At 37.2% G+C, this 23,659-nt stretch overlaps 1 protein-coding gene across 2 annotated transcripts in view; it reads left to right on the top strand.

Annotated features, from left to right (window-relative positions):
• Positions 1-23,659, top strand: part of FRY (FRY microtubule binding protein) — a 159,270-nt gene that overhangs the window by 81,821 nt on the left and 53,790 nt on the right. For both annotated transcript variants that reach the window (XM_053935267.1, XM_053935266.1), the window contains exons 21-36: positions 1,431-1,690; positions 2,018-2,207; positions 2,964-3,088; positions 3,281-3,338; positions 5,923-6,014; positions 6,215-6,387; positions 7,434-7,594; positions 8,416-8,526; positions 9,733-9,887; positions 11,946-12,045; positions 12,348-12,519; positions 14,263-14,519; positions 14,895-15,041; positions 18,418-18,586; positions 19,351-19,441; positions 21,912-21,994. In XM_053935267.1, the coding sequence (XP_053791242.1) occupies positions 1,431-1,690; positions 2,018-2,207; positions 2,964-3,088; positions 3,281-3,338; positions 5,923-6,014; positions 6,215-6,387; positions 7,434-7,594; positions 8,416-8,526; positions 9,733-9,887; positions 11,946-12,045; positions 12,348-12,519; positions 14,263-14,519; positions 14,895-15,041; positions 18,418-18,586; positions 19,351-19,441; positions 21,912-21,994 (2,344 nt within the window). The remainder of the gene's footprint in view (positions 1-1,430; positions 1,691-2,017; positions 2,208-2,963; positions 3,089-3,280; positions 3,339-5,922; positions 6,015-6,214; positions 6,388-7,433; positions 7,595-8,415; positions 8,527-9,732; positions 9,888-11,945; positions 12,046-12,347; positions 12,520-14,262; positions 14,520-14,894; positions 15,042-18,417; positions 18,587-19,350; positions 19,442-21,911; positions 21,995-23,659) is intronic.

Genomic DNA, 23,659 nt, shown 5'->3' on the forward strand with positions numbered 1-23,659 from the left:
AATATTAGACATGAAATACTAAAAACAACACTGCTAAAAATCAAAGAAATCATACAGCTTTAAGGCTCCAGCCATCTACCCAAGAGCTCCAAGGCTCCACAATGTCCCAGACAATCTGTTCCATGAAAGTAATTGTGGATATGGAAGATACTGCGTACAGAAAAAAGAACAGTTGAGAAAGTCTTATCGCCAGCACCACCTAATGCTGGAGGCACTCACTGCTATCATCTGTTTGAGAAGGGAATCAGCTTTAGCTCCCTTGTGTCCTCAGAAAGTGACCCTGCCTGCATGCCTGAGCATAAGCTCCAGAGTAATTCACAGCAGGGGAGAATCTCTCCTTTTGCTCTCCCAGGGGTCTGATGTGTCTGACATGCATCAGAAGAAGCAGAGATTGAGCATTTAAATAAAAAAGTGTCAGTAGGAGAACTGGTACATAAGACAACATGCTGTCCTAGAGATTAGTGAAATGCCCATTTCTAGAGGGCAGGAGAAATCAATTTGGGGCACTTTTCAGCCTGATTAAGTTTAAAGGAACAAATGGTCCTGTCCACATTGAGTGCCCTTTCCAGGGCTGTGGATGTGAGCCACATGTTGTATGCTTAAAAAGTAACCCCCACCAGCAGTCAAGCATCACACAGCTGCTCACTCACTTCCCTCCAGTGGGATCGGGAAGAAAATCAGAAGGGTAAAAGCTGGAGAACTTGTAGGTTGGGATACAGACTGTTTAACTGGGAAAGCAAAAGTTATACACACAAGCAAAGCAAAATAGGGAATTAATTCACCGGTTCCATGGGTAGGCAGGAGGGTAGGGTTCATCACATATAGCAGTGACTTGGGAAGGCAAATGTCTACTCCAAACATCTCTCTTCCTTCTTCTTGCCCCACTTTATACACTGAGCATGATGTCATACGGTCTGGAACCTCCCTTTGGTCAGGTGGGGTCACCTGTCCTGGCTGTGTCTCCTCCCAGCCTCCCAAGATCCCCCATCGTCCTCTCCAGCATGGCAGTACAAGAAGCAGAAGAGGCCTTGGCTCTGTGCATGCCCTGCTCAGCAATAAAAAAAAACAACCCTGTGTTCAGCACAAATCAAAACACAGCCCCATACCAGTCACTGTGAAGAAAATAAACTCTACTCCAGCCAAAACCAGCAAAGAAGTGGATATTAAAGTAGTGGAGAGATTGAGCCCCTGTGCATCTGGAAACAGAAACTGAGCAAGAAAGAGACATTCTGACTTCATAATACAGGAATTAGGAAATTTGTCTGAAATAGCAGCACCTGGGTTTGGGTGTTGCAGTTTTTAGAGGCCAAGGTTTGAATTTCTTGCTTTCATTCTGTTCATTAATAATAAAGCCAAGCAAATGTGTTGCCTCTGTGCCTGGTTTCTGACTAGTACAGCAAGGAGTGTTAATTTATCTTTTCTCTCCGTAGACAACAATCCCATTAACACACAGCGTGGATTTGCAGTGGCTGGTGGAGTGGAATGCTGTCCTAGTAAATAGCCATTATGATGTGAAAAGTCCTTCCCATGTCTGGATTTTTGCACAGTCCGTTAAAGACCCATGGGTTCTCTGCCTCTTCAGTTTTCTTAGGCAGGAGAATCTACCAAAGCACTGTCCTACGGCACTCAGCTATGCTTGGCCATACGCCTTCACGAGGCTGCAGCTGATAATGCCTCTTGTGGATCCAAAGTAAGTGGAAATCTGCATTTCACTTTCTTTTGTATGTGTGATTTTAATATAGTGATTTTAATATAAACTTTTCTTTGGTCTTGTGTTCGAGTATCAGTCCACGCATCCTTCAAGGCGTGGCACACAGAAATAGGTTTGAGTTTCGTAATTGCAACTTGTAAGGTTGATTTTTCCTGTGTATCATGATATGTTGAATTGCAGCTGGTAGATACAGAGCATGATTTATTCCCTCTTAAAATATTTTAAACTACTGTAATTAAGACCTTAGTACTTGTAATTAAGACTGGAAGATTGTTTTAAGAATTACAATGTATGTTTAAATTCTAGTATTCCTGTTAATGCAAAGAAAACAAGTACAGCAAGCAGTGGAGACAACTATGTTACTTTGTGGAGAAACTACCTTATTCTGTGTTTTGGAGTAGCAAAGCCCAGTATTATGAGCCCAGGACACCTGCGTGCTTCAACACCAGAGATCATGGCTACCACTCCTGATGGAACAATGAACTATGATAATAAGGTGATGTAACCTGTTACAAGTGAACTATTCCTTTAGGAGACTTTAAGCTGCATCTGCATGCAAAATCCTCTCCTGATGAAAGTAGTTCAGTTAGGGAATATTTTGATATATGCAAACTACATAACACACATAATTAACAATTAAAACATCTGATATAATGATACGATGTGTTGATAAATATTTGGCAAGAGCCATGGTGTTTTCAATATATTGCTTTTTTTTTTTGCATTCTGAGCAATGTGCATTCAAAATATAGAAGGTCTGAATGTGTTTTGAAGTTAACTTCAGTTTCTCATCCCCTTTCTTTCTTTGTGGAGCACTGCAATTCGTAAATTTAAAGCATTAGGAAATAAAGCAGATTTCCGAATGCAAATTGTATTCCTGTTGGATATATGCCTGTCAGAAGCAATAATATATAAAATACACCTTCAAGTAGTAGCAACCTGAGAGGAGCAGTAGCTCCACAAATGCAATTACTGGAATATTTTAATGAAACAACAAATAAAGTAAATTACAATAATCCGTACTAAAGCAAAGAGATTTCCCAGATGTATTTACTTGTTAGGTATTATTGAGATGATTGTCAGGTAGCAGACATCCATTTAGACTGGTGGATTGATATCCATAATAGTCAAATCATTCCAGCATGTTTTTAAAATATGTATTGATTCTCAGACAATGTTTGTTTGCAAAAAAAAATGTGTTTACTTAATATTGATATCCTGACAAATTCAATAATATTTTAATATATTTTAGGCTATTGGAACTCCATCTGTTGGAGTCTTACTAAAGCAGCTAGTTCCTTTGATGAGACTTGAAAGCATAGAAATAACAGAATCACTTGTATTAGGATTTGGAAGAACAAATTCCCTTGTTTTCAGGTACTTCTCCACTTATCATATTCTCACTTATTTGCCTATAATACAAGTGCTTTATTTTTGTGGTAACTTTAATATATATTTAAAATTTTATTTGCACTTTAGAGCTTCATTTTTATATGCTGGATAAAATATTTATGCTTTTCAAAAGGACATTAGATTTTGTTTATAAGTATTTATGTTTTTTTAATTTAGGGAATTAGTAGAAGAACTCCACCCACTAATGAAAGAAGCCCTAGAAAGAAGACCAGAGGTTAGTTGCAAAAATCAAATGTACTAGTTTTTTTTTTAAATAAAAATTATTTTAAAAATAGTAATTCTGTCTGTTTGAAATACAAATATATTCTTTTGTACTAACTAGCAAATTAATTCTGTTTGCAACAAGAATTTTATTAATTGCATAATTTAAAGTAATTCCATTAAAACCTAGTTTAAGTTAAATTCTATCAGTAATCTGAAATGTACAATATGGAATTCTATCCTGAGGAAAAATTTCCCATCCAATATGGAACCTCCTGATACAGAACTTGCATATGTTGGAAATTCACTTTATGTATCTGAAAAAAAAAAAAAAACTTTAACACAACTGGGCTACAAGCACATTTTGTAGCAATGTTTAGGTGTGCTTTTATTTTCAGGGCAGGCAGGGTCACCTATTTCAACTTCATGGAATCACAGAATGGCTGAAAGGGACCAAAGTGGTCCAACCTCCCTGCTCAGGCAGGGTCATCCTGGATCATATGGCACAGGATTCATTCCAAATATGTTCAATTAACTGACAAATTCATCAGAGTTTTCTCCTTCATTATAGTACTCTCTTTAGTTACAAGAGAAGGTAGTGTTGGAAGGGTTCCCAACAGATCTTCCAACCCATACAAGAGAGAATTCTGTGTTCTCTGGCAGTAAAATCTGTAGCCTCAGTAAGCAAAATGTTGCAGAATGTGTCTATTCAGCTAAACAGAAAAACCATGGGGAGAGCTTCAGGACTGGACTCAAGTTCTGCTCAGTTTTCCCTCCTTGACTCAGTTTTGGACCATTCCATCTGGCTTGAAGATAGAAATCTGAGATGGCTCATGGATAATTCTTAATAATTCTGTGTCTGGTAAACATCCACAATCATTTCCATTCTGTGTTGCTTCACACCTCAATTCTGTTGTGTGGCTTCCATTCCTATGAAGTCACTGATTTGAAGGTCACTGGTTTTGATACTGGTCAGAAGTGGATTGATACACCTTAGTGCAGCCACTTGCCTCTGCATTTTGTGTGTGTGCCATTTGAGACAACTTAGACTTGAAAAGCCTTTTCTGGAGACATACACATCCAGTGTACCCTCAGGAAAGGAATCGGAAGACTTCAGAGGTTTACTGCATGCAGAAAGAGCAAATTTAGCACATAAAATTGTCAGTAGAGGAATATGAGAACAAGAGATGGCAATGTTAATTCCTGTATTTTTCCTGATATGAATAAATGGGACACCTTCCTGCAAAGCAGTGCCACCTGGAAAGAGTGACTGCATGGGCTGTGTGGCTGTAGAGAACATGGCAGACCTCCATGTCAGCAGGCAGGTAGCCAAGACACCAGAAACAATGTCCTTGAACATATGCTATGAATAGGAAGAGAATTCCCAGCATGGCCAAGAGCTGCAGGGATAAACCAAAATGGACATTACACAACATCCACCCTGTGGGCGCTGGCACAGAGCTTGCCAGATCACCTCTGACACTGCTGCAGGAGGCAGCTGTGTCTGGTAAATACTGTATTACAATAAAACTGCTTTTTTCTCTACATGTGCTTCCTGGAGCCTTAAAGGTGTAACAGGACAAAAACAGTACTCTGAATAGAACAAATCAAATGGCATAGTTATTTGAATAAAACCTTTGGCTGGGATGCTGCAATTCTGCCAGTTCTGGGTCAGAATACCAGACAAAGCTTCATTTTGTTCTCCCACACATCTACTGCTGGCCATGGACAGAGCCAGAGTTCTGGAAGAGATAAGCCTTTGATCTTAGTATTGCTTAATTTTGAAGAGCAAAATCTGCATTTTCTCTGAGCTTTTCTTGTTTCCTTGAGTGCAACACAGCTTTTTTACCTCCTCATGTTTTTCTTGCTTAGGGTTGATACAGTCAAACAAGTCAATTTTGCCTTTCAGCAAAGGACAGGCCTTGTTGCAGTCACATCTTTCCAGGAAAGATAGAAGACAGAAAGGACAGCTTTCTAGAAGACAGAGAGATATGACGAGCCAGTTAACAACCATGCAGCCCTGTTCTGTGGGAGGATACATTACTGTGGGCAAAAACCCCTGCAGTCAACACACCCAGTACTGGACTGGAGTGGTGTCTGCTAGGAGCTCACTTGAATGTGAATGATGGTGTGCTGCAGCATTGCCAGGTTCAGGAATGGCTAATCACTAAAATACTTTCCTTAGGTCTGGATATACATTCTGCACTATGAGTGCCTGTAACACCCAAACTAGATGACATTAAACTAACATAAATAGCCCTGTAACCTGAAGATAGCATGGATTTTTGGTACAGGTGCCTTGAATATTAGTTTTTTTTATCCAATATTTCATTTTTTCATTTCCACATTTTCAATAAGTACTAAGGCAGTTGTTAATATTTTTTTCAAGAATACTTACAAAGACAAAAAATTGATCATATTCAGTTCTTTGTTGATGTATAAGCACAATGTTACAGTGCAAGTACTCTGGTTCCTTCGTGAAGAAAATTCTTGACTAGAGTTCTTAAATCTCACTACGATACTGGCGTTTCTGAAGGTACTAGTTTTTAATGTGTACACCTATGCATATAAACATGGTTGTTATTTTAAATTCCAAGAACAAGAAACGTCGAGAACGACGAGATCTACTAAGACTGCAGCTACTGCGAATTTTTGAACTCCTTGCTGATGCTGGTGTTATAAGTGACAGGTAGGACTATCACTCATCATAAATATTGATTTTTTACGTGAAACAATTTTCAGTGTTTGCTACACTGAGATTATGTCAGTATGTTCTTTGAAGAATTGTGTGGTCTATCAGTATGGAGAGATTTGCATGAATTTCTGCAGAAAACTATAGCATAACTACTCTGTTATTCTATATTAATGTGCAACTTTCCTTTATGCTAGTACAAATGGAGCCTTAGAAAGAGATACACTAGCCCTTGGAGCCTTGTTCTTAGAGTATGTTGATCTGACTCGCATGCTTTTGGAGGCTGAAAATGATAAAGAAGTTGAAATCCTTAAGGATATGAGAGCACATTTCAGTGCAATGATTGCCAACTTGATTCAGTGTGTTCCAGGTATGGAGCTAAATTATGCATTTAATAAAAATATTGGAAAAGTAATTTTTTGTTTCTTTTTTTTTTTTTTGTCTGTGCTTTTTTCACTACTTTTGAATTTTCATATAATGAATGTAAAGTGGAATGTAGAAAAAGAAAGTGTTCAGGAGTCTGCTAAGATTGAAATAAAAATACCAATAAAGCTTGATGAAGCTTGTAATCGTCATGTCTAAGAATCACCTCTTTAAAAGCCTAGCAAAGAAATTGTCTGTGACCTCCAGGGACTCCAGATTTCTTCTTATTATTTTCTCCCATCTGACTTGATTGCCAGACTCTTAATAAATTCGGACAGGCCTTGAAAAATACAAGTACATGCAGACAATGTGCAATATTAAATGCAATGAAAAACTTGCCCAAGGTGTTGAGACAACATCCCATGTTACCTGAGTCCAATTGTATCACAAAGATTTATCCAGTTGATTTCATGCTTTTTATATATTACAATATCACTTCAGAAATATAACATAATTACATTAGCAAAAAATCTAAAAAGCTTCTGCTGTAAAGGCCTGAATGTAATTACTGGAAGATTTCATTTGCTCAGGTAATTCAGTTGTTCAGAATATATAACACATATTTGTTATAAAAAAAGAGCCGCCAAGTTTCTTTTATTATCCCTACTTATTACTGTATTAGAGTAAGACATATGTATTGTTTAGGCTCAAATTTAAAGAATTGGAAAAACCAAGTAAATTTGCCACGAAAGGAATGCAGGAGGCAATGAAAAGCCCTGATTTTATAATTAGATTCTTAAATGCTTTTTTGTATTCAGGTGTACATGTTTGTATAACTACATCTTAATGCAAAACTGAAGGCTCTTAGAAATAAGATGCATCTTACTCACTTGGTTAGATTTTTTAAAGGAGCTTAGATACTTCGGACTAAGTCTATGTTGAACCCCTCCCTTTTTGTAGAAATTTGAAAATCCTGTAGGCATTGTGCCACATGAATGTGTGTTTAATATTAACAAATAACAGCTATTTCTATTTCTATTTCTGTTCACTTAGTTCACCACAGGAGATTTCTCTTCCCTCAGCAGAGCTTGAGGCATCACCTCTTCATCTTATTCAGTCAGTGGGCAGGACCTTTCAGTATTATGTTCACACCATTGGACCGTTACAGTGACAGAAATCACCAGATTACAAGATATCAGTATTGTGCATTAAAGGTACTAAAGTTTCACTGTACAAACCAGTAACAGCAGTTTTTTCCATGAAAATACAAGTTGTTGTGGGATCTATTTCCTTTAACTTCAAAGAAATTTGAATTGGCATACTTGATGCAAACTTGTATGTTCATATGTAAATGTACAGTGGTATCATAGAATATAGCACTGAAGGTAAGTTTTTCTTTTTCTTTGTTGACACTTTTCAAAGCTAATTATTTTAAAAACCAGAGTTCATTTTGAAATTTTACTTAGCTGTTCATTTACCAGATTCAGCAAGGAGCTCTTAGGCTCTGAAATTGCGTGTAGTTCAGATGCAGTACCTCAGGATACTGAATCTGTACCAATGTACAACTCAGGAATGCCTCCCACACTTGCCTGGAGACATGCTCAATAATAATGTACTTCTGTGGCAAAACTAGTTGCAGCTCCCCTGCATGAATAAGCTGGGAAAGTAATAGCTTATATACTTATATAAGCTGCACCACTTGCTGTAAGACAGTTTTAATTTTTGCAGTAACATACTATTGAAACATCAGAGTATCTTTTAATTGTTTTTGTAGCTTGATTTATGAATACCGGGTAAAATGACAAAATATATCTTGAAGATAGTACTCCCCTCAAAATGCTTTGAGCATGATCTGGAATCCAATAAAATCTGTAGCAAAATAATTACTGAATTCTACCAGTCAGTCAGCTGTTACCATTTTCCCCATAGTTCCTTCCAAACAGAAAGCAAGTGGCAGTCCTGTTAGCCTGGACTCAAATTGTTCTGGAAGGTTCATTGTATTACTTTTTGTGGCTGAAGTTCCATGTGTTTCCAGGCCATGTCGGCTGTGCTCTGCTGTGGACCTGTGTTTGATAATGTTGGTCTTTCCCCCGATGGATATCTTTACAAATGGCTTGATAACATTCTGGCTTGTCAAGACTTACGTGTAAGTACTGACCAAAATGGCATGCTGATGGGCAGTTACTCATTGTACTGAGGGAGTAAAGAGTTTGTAAAGTGTTTTCTTTCTTCTTAAAGAACATGTAATGGATTATTCTTGCCATTTTCCATTTCTGTGAAGATGGGCTTCGACTTTGTATCTAGATAGTCATAGTTCTGTGTTTGTAGCTGATTGGACTGCCTCTTTGATTGAAGAGGAGTAGACTGGTGATTTATATCAAGTGGAGAGAGAGAGACAACAATCTTTCCCTTTTGGTATCTTGCACTTTGTCCTGCTGTTCTTCCTGAAACTCTCATACCAGCACACATATCTCTGCTAAGGAAAGGTAAATAGCAGAACATAAATCAATGCATGTGAAGCAGCTAGAGGATAGAGGCTGTGGGAATGGTAATTGATTAGGAAAAAAAAAAAAGTTGAACAATTTAAAGAAAGAATTAATAGCTGCAGAGAAAATCCTTCAGAAATTACATGGGATTTTGAAATGTTGGTAGAGACAGAGCTATAAAGATATGTGCAAGTGATATGCAGTCTCTACAAGCAGTCACCTACATTTGGTGACAGAATATTAATAGGCATTGGTGTTTGGTGTACCAGCCCTATCCTGTACTGAAAGAACATGAAGTCCAAGCCTTAGTTGTGATGTGTTTGTAGCAGTGGTGGTACCAGGATTAAGGGATTCACGGTCTGTAGGGAGAGTCGTTAGATTGCTTGATGTAGTTGGATTAAACATACAAGTTTTCAGTCTTGTAAAAGGTATTTTTCTTTGTCTGCCTTGCTTCTGTGTTAGTCAAAAGAAGGATAAACATGGAAGTCTGTCGCTCTGTGAAATTCACATGAAGTAGGAAATAGTTAACAAGTCAGTTAATTGAAATAAAAGGAAGTTGCCCAAGAACACTTACCAAGTATCTTAGATTTTCCAAAAATTCTGCTTTTTTTCATCGCTGTGCCCAATTTTGGAAAATTTATTTCATTTTTGTAGTGTTTGTGCATACCATTTTTTCAAGTGATGAGTATTGAAACCTGAGTCACATTCCAACTCTGATATCCCTAAAATAAATTTATTATAAATGTTCTGATTTCTTCTGACATATTTGAATTTTCCATTTTTGCCCTGTTTTGCCTGTGTCACTCTCAGAATCTTAAAGAATGAACATATCAGACCCCACCAATCATGTTTTGACGTTTGCTCAGGTTCACCAGCTTGGCTGTGAAGTTGTGGTCCTGTTGCTAGAACTGAATCCTGATCAAATCAATCTCTTCAACTGGGCTATAGATCGATGTTACACAGGATCATACCAGCTTGCCTCTGGGTGTTTCAAAGCCATTGCAACTGTGTGTGGAAGCAGGTATTAATTCATTTATTAATCTACACTTTCAAATGTAAGGAAAACTGAAGGTTCAGCTCACTGCATTGTTAGGAGCTGTAGGTCGCACTCTCTCTTCTCAAACAGTTTTTTGGACTGTATCGCTTGATTTTCATGATTCTGAAAACAAAATGATGTGCTAGGTAGAAGATTTTCTTACTATAGGTATATTTGAAATCTGGGGAATTTTGATGCTATTTTGCTCAGAAAGATACAAACAAAGCTACAACAGTTTTATTTGAATGTAGGTCATAAATCTGGTTTCAAAATATTTGGGATTTTTTTAAATTTAATTTTTAAAAGGAAAAATGTTTTAAATATCAATAGCTTGAAAGTCATTATTTTGATTTGTCATTATCTTGAAAGTCATGTTCTTTTTCTGAACTGACTTTCATTTGATTTATTTAGTTCCTTTCCTGTCAACTGGTGTCATCATTACTGCTAATGCTGAGCAAGCACAAGCTACATGAAGACATGAATACAAATATTGCTTTGTGTCAGGCCTTCATAAAACTCTATCCCTTTTTTATTTTCAAAGGAAAAGTTTATAGAGAAATTAAATAATGCAGTAATTTGCATCTTATTAAAATAAATGTGAAAATTTACTCTTCACAAAAATAATCTGGCAAGATGTCTGATCAGCATAGAGAAATACTCAATAGAGAAATAACTGGGATTTGGAAAATCAAAATAAGTCATGAATTTCATAGTTTTCCTGCAACACTGTTTTGTTCTCGCAGGAACAACTAGACGAGAGACTTCATTACATGGAGATTTTTTTAAATATGAATGGAATTTGGTGTTTGCAAACTCAGTTATGTTAACAGGGTTTTTATTTTAATGAACACAGAAACACAGTAGTTTCTGCCAGTCTTTTTTCCTCAAATTGTGTTACCTGTGCTACTGTGTTCTAAAAAGTATTCTTTTCCTTTCTTACAGTAAAAAATTAGAGTATTATCTTTGTGATTTATTTTGAATGGAAAATCCTCTTTCTATCAAGCCAGGAATTTTTATTAATATTTGAAAGCTGTTAATAGTTTTCCTCTATCATCTGTCAAAATGTATCAGGAGACCACAGCTTAAACTACCTGTAAAATAAGCAGCAATTGATGATGTCCATCCAACTTTCTACAAAGAAGCCACCTCCCTTCATTTATTTTCTTTTTGTATATATTTTTTAAGCAATGGAAGGGCAAAGAGCCAGTTACAGAGCTTGGCTTGCAGCTAGTAGTATGGAATTACCAAGACTGTCCCATACCACACATGTGTCTGCCATATTAAAAAGTCCAAATAGGCATCCTGCAGCCATCCAGGAGCACTGTAGCTGACATCTAGGGTGATAAATTGATGGTTCACAATTCAATCAGTGCATTTACAAATCATCATGAGAAAACAGAAACCTATTTAGTGCAAATCCAAATATTGTGATATGGGATTTACTCCTCTAACAATAGTCTCATTAAGTTAACACTTTGATATGTTTAACCTTACAATTGATGTTGACTTTATAGATAGCAGGCTTTTTGAAGCAGTTCTTAATATTTACTCTTTGAAAACAATTTTCATAGAATTGTCTAATACCTCAGAATGTTCATGTCAGAGATAGTGTCTTTTGCCCAAAGGGAATTTTAATGGCAGCTTGGCTTAAGAAATTCTTTACCCCTGGAAATTTTCATGCTCCCCATTTTCTTTCATGGGTGTCAGCCTGTCCTGTTTATAGCATAAACAGTTTATGCTATAAATTAAACTGAATTGATAGTCATAGACACAGGTATTCCATTTCTCATTGTGGGTAACTCAGTGCATTCCTAAGCATTGGTCCAAAGTAATTATAAATAATCCTTTCTTTCTTCCCATTCACCAGATGGTCCTTTGATTAAGCAGTGTGTATTCATAAGAGCTCCCTTTACCATATTCTGATGGTAGAAGAGAAAAAAGAAAGATGACATTCTCTTTAGACCATATTACAGAGTAAATCAGAGTGAATATAATCTGCATTCCTCACCAGCATTCACGAAAATGTTCTGTTTATTCTTCTAGGAACTATCCTTTTGATATTGTGACACTTTTAAATTTGGTGCTGTTCAAGGCATCTGACACCAACAGAGAGATTTATGAAATCTCCATGCAACTTATGCAGGCATGTATCAGCTACTTATTTTTTCCTTCTGTCCTTGGAGACGTTTTTGGTGAACTTCTTATAAAGTACTGTTATTTGCACATTAGTTTTGCTTCAAAAATAAACAATCAGTTTTGTCTTGGCTATAGAAACTTATGCAAATATTTATATAGAAATGAATGCTGTCGTGTCTTTCATATTTGGAGCATGTACTCTGAAATATACAGAGCATTCTCTGATAGCTAAACTTCAAATGCTGATAGTTCCTGATTTAATCAATTTTTATTGTCTCATTCCTTTTTTTTTTCTTTTGTCTTTTATAGATACTTGAATCAAAGCTTTTTGTTTATTCAAAAAAGGTAGCTGAGCAAAGACCAGGCAGTATCTTGTATGGGACACATGGTCCACTGCCACCTCTTTACAGTGTCTCACTTGCCCTTCTTTCATATGAACTAGCAAGGATGTATCCTGAACTTACCCTTCCACTTTTTTCAGGTACCTGTATTTATTTGACTTATTATCTCCTTCACATTTTTTTACAAATGCTAGACTGCTACCATTTTGAACCACAGTTCTGTTTATAAATTTAGCTTGACCTGTTTTTGTTCTGGTTCAGGTCAAATCAGATTTAGGAATCCAATAAATATTTCCTAGAGGTACTCACACAATGTACAGAAACCCTCTTTGGGGACTTTGTGCCACTTACATGATCTTGGGCTAACTTTGAAATTACAAGTGCCCTGAATGAGGTAAAATGACATTGGCAAACTCTACTATGATGGGTTCTCATGTGATTCTTCTTACACATGGATTTACAAAGATCATACGTGGGAAAACGTATTTCTTCATTCTATATAAACTTGACTTTGACTTTGGCAGATTGATTGCCTGTGTCCAGTTCTACCAATGATTCAAATTACTCTGAGTGAACTCCACCTTTTGTTATTTGCCACATCTGCATGTCTCAGCATTTTTAAAATTTTATCAGAAATATATATTTTCAAGATTACTGAGAAAAGTGTTAAAGAATGAGACCTGCAGGAGCACAATTCAGAATATGCCCACTGTGAGGCCATTCCTGGGAACAATGATGTTTTGAGACATATCTATCTGGTTTAATCAATCTTACGTGTTGCTCTAGTTTTTAAATAATAGAATGCAAATGTCTGTAATCATGGGAATTTTTACTGGCTCTTAAAATCTTTTTCTGTTGTTTTTACTCAGTCTGTAGGGGCTGGAGGGAGGGTAAAGGAGCAATACATCACCCTTACATTTCTGAGTGCCCAAGATACCATGAGTTATAAATAACTGGTGTAGGGAAATTCTGATGGCTCATTTGTCATTACGCAAATGCTGTTCATTATCTCTGGTATCGTCTACTCATGTTGCTGTAACGACTGTGTCATTTACAAAAATCTCAGATATACCGGATATTACAGTCCAAGTGAGACAGCCTTTCTGTACATCTAGAATCATAAGGAGGAGAGAACAGTCTGTGTCTTCATGATTTTTGAAAGCCAGGGAGTGAGTAAAAAAGGAAATGTTTGCTCTACTGATTTTACAGAAGAATTCTGGTACAGAGAGATAATGTGGTTCACTTTGGCAGGAAGCTGTATTTCTTATCCCAGATTTTCCAAATCCCTTTGCCTTACAGTGCCAGTTCTTTTTTTGTAAACTATATAAAGTGCTGTATACGAGCATTCCTGAACTGACAGCCAGCTATGAATTTTATAGACATTCCCACAGGAAGTAGGATCCCAATATATGCAAGATTTTTTTTTGTAAACTCAGTATAATAAGTGCCTTATTATTTAAACTATAGCTTATAAACCTGGAGGCCAATGAGGCATTTGTAATCTGCAGAACACTTTTGTATATTCTCCAGAAGCTCTTGGAATTGTAGAGTAACCACCAGTAACTGAATTATCCTTTTTCCTCTTTATTGACATCCACCTTACTTAATATATAACATGGCACAGTAACAAGGGGTGACTTTCTGTTTCTAAGTCCAGACTGAGTTAGGTATTTTAGACAGAAGATATGACCAATTGCTTGCTATTACTGAACTAATTCTATGTGTCTCTTCAGGAAATTCAAGAACATGTTTTTTATGCTTGTGATGTGCAAAGTAAAAACTATCAGGTAGTCTAACAAATGTCAGAAATGTGATGTAAACAGTGTATTTAGGGTTTCCATCATAAATGAATATGTTGTCCTTTTCAACTCTTACTGTTTTAGAGGTAAGCCAGCGATTTCCAACAACACATCCAAATGGAAGACAGATCATGCTTACCTATCTGCTACCATGGCTTCATAATATTGAACTGGTAGACAACAGACTGCTCCTCCCTGGCTCAAGCCCTACCACTCCAGAAGATGAACTGAAGGACAAGGATGGGGAAATAGCAGTCACAAGTGGACTAAAAGGCAATGGCTGGGGCTCACCTGAGGCCACCTCCCTGGTTCTTAATAATCTCATGTATATGACAGCCAAGGTAAAAAAACAAATCAAACAAAGAAACTAACCTGTAAAACTTTTGTTTCTTCCCTCTAGTACCAGAAATTTTACACTGGAACAGTCTGTACCAATCAAATAAAACCTGCTTAATTTTAGGATTACTTTTTGAATTTACAGCCCTCAAGACTTTTATGTTCTCTTATGATTTAAGTCCTTCTGTGGATCAGAACCTAAATACTTTTAAATGGAGTTAATGCTCTGAAATCTGTCAGGTAGCAATTTAAAATACTGTTTTGTAACTTTTTACAGCATTTCACTGGGAATTTTTTGTGTGAGAAAATGTTCTAAAAGAACGTGCTTTAGTTTGGAAGTCTGCATATTTCAAGGAATGTATGCCTATGATTCTTTGCAGTATGGAGATGAAATTCCTGGACCAGAGATGGAAAATGTCTGGAATGCTTTGGCCAACAATGAAAAATGGAGTAACAACCTTAGGATAACACTGCAGTTCCTCATTAGTTTGTGTGGTGTTAGCAGTGATACCATCCTTTTACCATATGTAAGTCTTAGCACTTTTATTTTATTTACTGCTGATTTCACTGCTGGTTGTAGTGAAGAAAACAGCTATTACCTGCAGAAAATTAATTTCTGTATCAAAAATAAGAAATACCAACATATTCCCCAACACACCCAACAAAATTAAATGGCAGGAATAAAAGTCCCAGGAAACTGAAATTTAAAAAAAAGAAATTGAGTAGTTCAAATCTCAGCCTGCAGCATACCCCATTGCAAGTGAGTGGTGGGTTTCTCTCAAGCAAAGAGAAACCTTGCATGTCTGTGAATGGGGACAGTAACAGAGAGTGCCTATAAATTGCCAGAAAATGCTACATCCTTTTCTTTAGCATACTAGAGCTTTCTGTTTGACATCTCAAGAGACAGAAGATAGTTACCCTTTATAAGCTCCTTACCATATCAACTTCTGCCTCAGCTTGACTGTCATAAATTATCTAACAGTTGCTGCAATGTGCAACTCACACTGTGCTGGATATTGTTATTACTCAAGTTAAAATAAAATCAGGGCTGTCTGAGAAAAACAGGCTACTTCCATTCCCATGTTCCTTTTTTGCTTAGTTGCTGAATGAAACAGAATCTAAATTTAGTGAATTTTCCAGCCCAGTTAAAATATGGTTGTTTATTAGTTAGCCTCTTTCCATTTATTTCCCTGAAATAAAACTGAAATTGATCTAAAAAGCCTCATAAACACACTTCATTTACAGTTGCTGAAATAAGAGTTTGCCCAAATTGTTTATAATGACTGCTATGCATATTAGAATAAAGAAAATAAAGAAGCCCGTAAAAATCCTCAACATGTTGTTGTACCATAGGCATCCCATTTCTTTCCTTTCATTTGTAGGATTTCCTGTTCTATATTCTCAAATCAATGTATATATATGCCTAGCTAGTCAAAAGTAGAAAAATTGCAAAGTGGAATTGGTGTAAGAAAAAGCTCAAGGTTCATATGAGAGGAAAACAAAGGGGTTGATCTGAAATGAGATCTTTCCTTCAATTGTTACAGAGGCTTTCCATTCAATGTTGACCATGCTTTGAGTAGGAGTTTAGATGAGAGACTTCCCAGCTTCTTTCCAGCCTGCCTCATCCTACAATCTATGACAGACTTGGGATTAAGGTGGTCTCCATCTGTGTTGGCAGAGAACAAGTGGAAATCACCTATTAAGAGAGAAAACAGAAAATGAGGGCTATTACCCTCATTTTTGACAGCTTACAAAAGGAACAGGGGCAGTTTTCTGAGAGGAAGGAGTAGTCCTGTGCTGACTCCTTATGTAGCCTGACTGGAAAAGCCTGATAACCCTGTCACCAGTTGCCCAGGAGCCCCTCACATACCTTATCTCCCATCCAGATACTTGCCAGGCCAAAGCTTTCAACACCTCCTTTTTCCATAACTGTTGCCATGCCACAGCTCTGAGCAGCCTTTCCTCAAACCCCCTCCACCCAGTGCACTTCTTTCTTCAAAGTCTTTTTTTTTTGCCTCAAAGCCTTGGCTTTCACAGTCCTGTCCTCCTCCAGGACAGTGCAGTCTTCTTACTTCAGGAGAGCAGTCTGTTCTTACATCTCCAGCTTTATCTGCTCAGCATCTCCTATTTTGCCTGTGGGACTTTTCTGGTCTCCCACCCAGGCTTCTTTCTCATGGCTGGTGGCAGCAGCAGCTGACAAGGTTCCCATGTTTTCTACCACCCAGTTAGTCTGTGTTTTGTCATGTTGAGTCAAAAGTCTGATTCTCAGATTTTGCAAAATCTGAAAAAGTTTTTAGCTTCTGTAGGAAGCCTGACTGTGCTTATGAGTCACTCCTTTGCTGATAGCTTTGTCTGGAGTAGGAAAATACACTGGTCTTATCACATGCATCTGCTCAGTGTTTTGCTAATGCCCTGGAGTTTACAGATAAGAAATCCTGCCTAACTCTGTTAACTACACAAGATTGCTGATACCATGAACATGTGTCTTCCATTATCATGTAGATAACAGATACACGTTAGCAAATAAAGATCATTTGGACAGTTTATCAGCAGTGTTCCAGGTCACCTGGGCTTAAAAGAGCACAGAGCTGCAAGATTGCCAGTTTACCCATCTCCTTTAGGAGCCCCTTGTGCCCCGAGGCAGTCACCAGCTGCTTTGTGCCTTTGGCCATCTGTTCTCCCTGTGTGGGTCCAAGCCAAAAGCATGCCTGACTCACATTTTAAAATAATTTTTTTATCATCTAAATTAATTGCTTTGTCTCTTATGTTTCCTTTAAGCATTTTTTTCCCAGTGCCCCAGTACAAATTGCTGAGCTGTCCATTCTTTCACATTATGTACTGAAAGATTTCTTAGTATTTACAGTTCAGAAACCTCTTCAGCCAAGACTCAGTGTTGGGAATGTGACCCCTTCAGTGGTGAGAGAGGCTGAAAGTGGCACTATGAGCCCAACCAGAAATTAGCCTCGGGAAGACGGATTTGTCTCTGGAAAGTCCCTGGGAAAATTTTAGCACAGTAGAGTAAAAGAGACTGCATATATGCATTTTCTATAAGGAAACAAAAAAAAAAAAAAAAAACAAAAAACAAAAAAAAAAAAAATAAAGGGAAAGAGAAGCAGTAAGGAAGTTATTTTAATGGAAGTATTTAAGAGTATAAGAATGGCAATACTTGGTGAGGCCAACAGGCTGTTCCGTCTAATATATTAGCTCCCCTTTAAGCACCTGTTTAGGCACATCTAAAAAACAAGCAGGCAAGCACAGAGAGATATTCCCCATATGGTCTCCCAGCTCCAGCAGTTTATGAATCAAGTGGTTTTGAGCTGGAGAGAGTCTCTGCTTTTAATAGTGATCAGGGTTTTTTTCCTCAAGAATACAGCTGAATTTAGTCTCAGTATCTCAACAGTCCTCATTGCTGCAGTGCAGATTTGAGGTCTTGTTAAAAGATTTATAGAAATTTCAAGAGTTTCTATAAATGATACTCTCAGATTTTTCAAATCAGGATACATGAAGTCTGTGTACATAATTGCTCTGCCTTTCTTCCATTAGCTATTACTTTGCTTACAGATACGAGTAGCAACTCAAAGCCTGGCTTACTCTTTGTGACCACAGCTACAGTTTTGTAGATGTACATGTTACATAGTTATAAACATAAACAATTCGTTGTGAATGGTAAGCAAAAACTTTGAAGCAAGTAAATCATAGGGTCAGTCTGCTGGGGAAATGATCTCGATGTCAAAGTGAGAAGTTTTATTTCTCTGAACTGTGCGTTCGTAAAGGTGTGGTGTGGTGTCTGTCCAGGAACAACATTTGCATTCTAGATAATTTCAGTACTGCAGTGTAACACTCATTGATTACTTTGAAAATTCACTTTGGTCAGAGTTTAACAACTGTTACTTCCTTCCACAGATAAAGAAGGTTGCGATATATCTGTGTCGCAATAACACTATTCAGACAATGGAAGAGCTTCTGTTTGAGCTGCAGCAAACGGACCCAGTGAACCCCATAGTCCAACATTGTGATAATCCTCCATTTTACCGTTTTGCTGCCAGTAACAAAGCCTCAGCTGCAGCTTCTGGTATGACCTGAATGTGTTTTCTTTATGCTCTCCTGCTCTTTTGAGTCTTCATCTCTTTGCAAAAAACAATCTCCTACTTTTGCATCCATTCAGAACTGTGTAGATAAAGTACAAGTTTCAGGACCTTGTTGCATATCTAAATTACAGTTCTTTTTCATTCCTAATGATGTATATGCTTTGTTAATGTGTGCTTAATTATCATAACTATTTTAATAGCATATTACTAATATTTGATGCTGTTCAGAATTCTGCCACTCTTCAGAAAACTCCACTCTATAGTGGTTGTTTTACTCAGAAAGAAAGAAATCATCATCAATGCAGTGAACACAGCAGATACATCAAGCAGAGTTTCCTGAAAACTGAGAGCCTCAAGGGTGTGGCAGTTCTGTTTCAAAAGGCCTAATGCCATTTTCCAAGCTGCAGTAGTCAAATATACTTGAGAACCAACCCCACATTTAACATTGTAAATGTTTTGCCAAAGCCTTGAAAAACACTAGACTATGTCCCTTGAGCATGAGCTTAGTTTAAGGAGTAGACCACCATCATTCTGTTAATGTACTTCTCAAAGCATGTGAACTTTACACCATCCAGCCATGGAAGCAGGTCCAGGTCTATAGAAGTAACAGTGTTTGTTCATTCATGTGTGTGAGGATGGTCACTTTGACTGTAGCTGCTAAAAAAGCCTGTGAGTTATGAGCTTTTATTGCTTTGCAGATGCTGTCTGCTGCATCTAACAGGTGTTCTTATTAACATCTCATTTACAGGAACCACCTCCAGCAGTAACACTGTTGTAGCTGGCCAAGATAGTTTTCCTGATGCAGAGGAGAACAGAGCGGTGAAAGAGAATGATGAAAGGTTTGTGGCTTGGTTTTTTTTTCCTCCAAAATGTATGTGTTTTCCTAGGCTGAGGGTGAGATGTTGGACAAAGTTCTGCATTATACTGTGAGGAGCTCTGGTGCTCAGATAGATCCTAAGTGGCATTATCCCAGTATGTATAATTTTTTTTAAGCTATTATCATTATTCTATTTCCTGACTCTTGTTTAATTGTAAAGGAAGAACTGTTAAACCTACATTCAGTGAATTGTGCTAAGGAGGTCATGGTTTTGTAGGAATTATCCACAAAGGTGAAAGAAAAAATTAGGAATGTGCACCAAATAACAACTACTAAAATCTTCACAAAAAATCAGATTTGATCACACCGTTTGACTTCATGGACAGAGACTAAACTTAGTTTGCAGATTTATATCAGTGATTTCAAGGACACCTCCTTTGTCTAGATGAAATGTGTTGTAGAGGACAGCTATGGAAAATAACTTGTTTATAAATTATATATTCAGTTCTTCTGCTACTTAGGATACCTACTGACAAATGACAAATGAGTAAATGCAAAGCCTAAGGGCCATCAGATCCTAGAGCACAGACATACAGATTGTTTCTCTCACAGAAACAGTCTTAGTTTTTCAAGAGAACTTTGGACAATTTATAATAGCATTTGTCAGTTAGTGTTTTAGTATTACATTAGTCACTGATAGCCACTAATATCACTTTAGTAGTCCAACCCTCCTTCCCTAAGGTTCAGAGCTTAGAGGTGCAGAGATAATTATGTGAGCAAACCTTTCTGTACTTCAAAACTTTTGAATTACTTGCTCTCTCCCTGTTACAAACAAGAGTAGCATTTTGTCAGGTTAGTTAGATGTGTCTGCTAATTTAAATGTAAGTAGAAAATGGCACTCAATATTAAGTTTCAAATTGTTAGTGAAGCAGATTTTGCTCTAAGTTATGTTTTTCAATATATGCACTAGAAATATACTTAAAAGGATAATAATAAAACCATTTTTTCCTCTGAATTTTTTATTATTCTTTACATGAATGTTTATGGCTGCAGAGCTTTAAGATGAATTTTTATTTAGTTGATTTACAGCCAAGTTGAGCAAATGTCTCTTACAGAAGTTCAAGTCAGGATTTCTTGTCTTAAATAAGTTTTAAATGTGACTCCAAAAAGGTTTTTAGAATTCAGATCTGCCAGAGACTTTATGATAAAAATGAAAGGAAAATTACAAAGTTCTGATACTGGTATTCAGGATCCTGCTGAAAGATACCTCAGAAGAAAATGGAAAGTAATTTGCCTGAACTTATTGCTGGCATTTTTGTTACTGAAGGCGGCTGTAAGTGCATCTGCACTTCAAAACTAGTGTGTCAATCTGAGAATGCCCATTAATATTGACTTCATATGCCAGGACATATGAAATAATGAGGGTCATAGATAGAATACCATGTATTGGATGGCTCACAATGCATTTTTGTCAACTGCACAGGGAATTTATTGCATGCTTATGGGACATTTATGCTTTGGAAACAATGTAATAAGTTGATGTGTAGTGAAATAACTTGCACTAAGGTGTGTGAACATTAGTAAGAAATTGAATTGAATTTTGTCTAGAAAATCTTCAGTCTTGTCTTGTTTGATCCATGGTTATTTGTAATTAGTTTCCTAGCTCTGCAGGAATGGTGATGTTTTTAGATCACCACTAGTGTGTGAGCTGTCAGTATGGCTCCTCTCATTCCACTTCAGGCCTGATTACCCTGGTTTTTTTTACAAGGTGGGGGAAGTCAAAGGAGATCACCAGGAAAAGTCAACTTAGCATGAATCAGTGGCAGATTTGAGGACAGCTGTGAGCAGTTTGCTCTGGCTCTCATATCCCTTAACTTCTCTATTAGGTCTGCTCTGGCATTTGCTGGATTTTCCACTTGAAGGGTGATCTGCTGTAGTTTTTCCTGCTTGGTACCAGTATGAGCTTGGCTTTGGACTTTCCAGTCAGTTACAGAAGCACAAAATATTCTGAGCTGAAAGTGACCCACAAGGATCATGGAGCCCAACTGTGAATTGAATGGCCCATATGGGGATTGAACCCACAGCCTTGATGTTATTAGCACCGTGCTTTGAGTGCTTTATCGGTTTGGCAGGATTTTACCCATGAGCCTGATCTGTGACAAATACTAGCTATGAACATTTTATATCTCAGTTCATCCTTAAGCAGTTTCTTCCTTAAAAAAAATCACACATTTGCAGCATGAGAGTTTCCCTTTGCTTAATTTTAAAGGCTTGTGACACAGGAGCACACTGTTAGAACTTTTCAGAAACTGGCTGCAAAAATGTTTTGTGGAAAGAATCAGCATTACATTCATTTGCTGTCTACTGTCTACTCCTGTGTAAAAGGGAATGCTTAAGGAAATGCTTTTTTTTTTTTAAGGAAAACATAAAGCCCAGATGTTTAATGTCAGTCTGTGTTTTTAATGAAGGTTTTTTTTTTCTTGTATTTGAAGGTTTAGTAATGTCATCAGAGCACATACCCGACTAGAATCGAGGTACAGTAATAGCTCTGGAGGATCTTACGATGATGACAAAAGTAAGTTATATTCAATTTAATGAAATTTCTGGTGTTTTGGTTGGAGAGGAAAACATTCTAATGACCAGTGGAGCCTCTCTGTTTAGGTTCTGTAGAAACAGTAATGTAGCATCACCATGCAGGGAGTGTCCTTATTTTACCTCCATATCTCATTTAATTAATTTACTTTGTTTAATCTGGGTTCAGTCAAACCCATCTGAAGGCCAGAGAACTTCACAGGAAGCAGCAGCAGAGAATCCCCCAGAGAGTAACACATTGAGCCTTTCATACATGGCAAGGCAAAAGACTTGTAAGAGCATTAAAGCAAGTACTTTGAGTTGTGCCATTTGGCAGTATATCCCTCCAAATCAAGTGCTGTTATATAAGCATGAAAAGAGGCTCAGGAGTTTCCAAATATGAGGTCTTATCTCCTCATTAGCTTTTATGTGCTCTCTGCAACCAGTTTTGGGCTGCACTGTGCAAACGTGTTAGAGGGGAGATGGGGCTCCTGAGCATGCTTCTTGTTCTTTATGTATTTCTGCTAAATGTGCTATAAATGGACACTGCTGCTCAGCAGAGATTCCAAAGAAAACCAGTTTACTATTGTACCATAGCGCAAAATTGAAGAGTTGGATGGTTTGACTTCATTTCTGGAGTGAATTCAATATACAGATTTTGGCTAGGCCCTAACCAAATGTAAAAAAGGCAAGATCTTGTTATTGATTTTGATCACTGGCTTATTAAAGGCAGGTCAAGTACTCTATTGGCCATCATGTCTTGTTTTGGCATTGCAGACATCATTTTGGAACTGTATTTTGACATGAAAAGTAAAGATTTTATATATTTTTTAATCCAAGTAATTTCTGGTGATACTCTTCTGCAAAACATGCAAAGACTATAAAACACAATACAATAGGATAATTTAATGTGCACCAACAATTATTATTCATAATTATGAAGCACAGAATTGACAAAATATTGTATATGTACAAACTCCAGTGTTTAAATACATCAGAAAGTGTGCAACATCTAAAACTCAGTGGGGTTTATTACACGGGTCTTGAATTTTTTATGGCTTTCTAGTTCTGCAGCTACTTAAAATGCTTCACCAGATGTTAATTGAAGCACTGGTGCTAATCTGATCTGCATGAACAATCTTCCAAGACAGAATAGTGTTTATATTATCAGAACAGCCTTCACAAATACATGGTTTTGGCAAGAGTTTGGAGTGATAAAAAGTTAAAAAATACTGAAATTTTCTTTGCTCTTTTGGAATGTCTCCTCCAGCCAGTGCCCAAATGTTTTTTCCTGCCTCTACCTGCAAGTTTTGTACTACCATGAATATTTATGCAGAGTGTGATTCTCACAGGGGTTCCTTTAGCAAGTATGTGAATACCTAGAAGGAAAATAAAATGCATTTTACTTAGCTACTGACATTTATATAGAATTCTAATAAGAGAAAGGAATTTTTATATCTCTTGTCATTCTACAAGAAACATAATGCAACTTCCAACTTACTCCCTCAGACAGGCAGCCTAGGCTGCAAAGGATTTCGTGGTATGGCTTCTGCCCTCTCTCCAATCTACTTTAACATTCATGTATTGCTGAGGATATAAATACAGAACACCATTGTGCAGAACACAAACTTTTTTGTTCAGGCAAGGATTATATGTTTGCCTTCAAGGT

This window comes from Vidua chalybeata, chromosome 2, assembly GCF_026979565.1.
Source record: "Vidua chalybeata isolate OUT-0048 chromosome 2, bVidCha1 merged haplotype, whole genome shotgun sequence".
In the NCBI taxonomy this organism is placed as follows: Eukaryota; Metazoa; Chordata; class Aves; order Passeriformes; family Viduidae; genus Vidua; species Vidua chalybeata.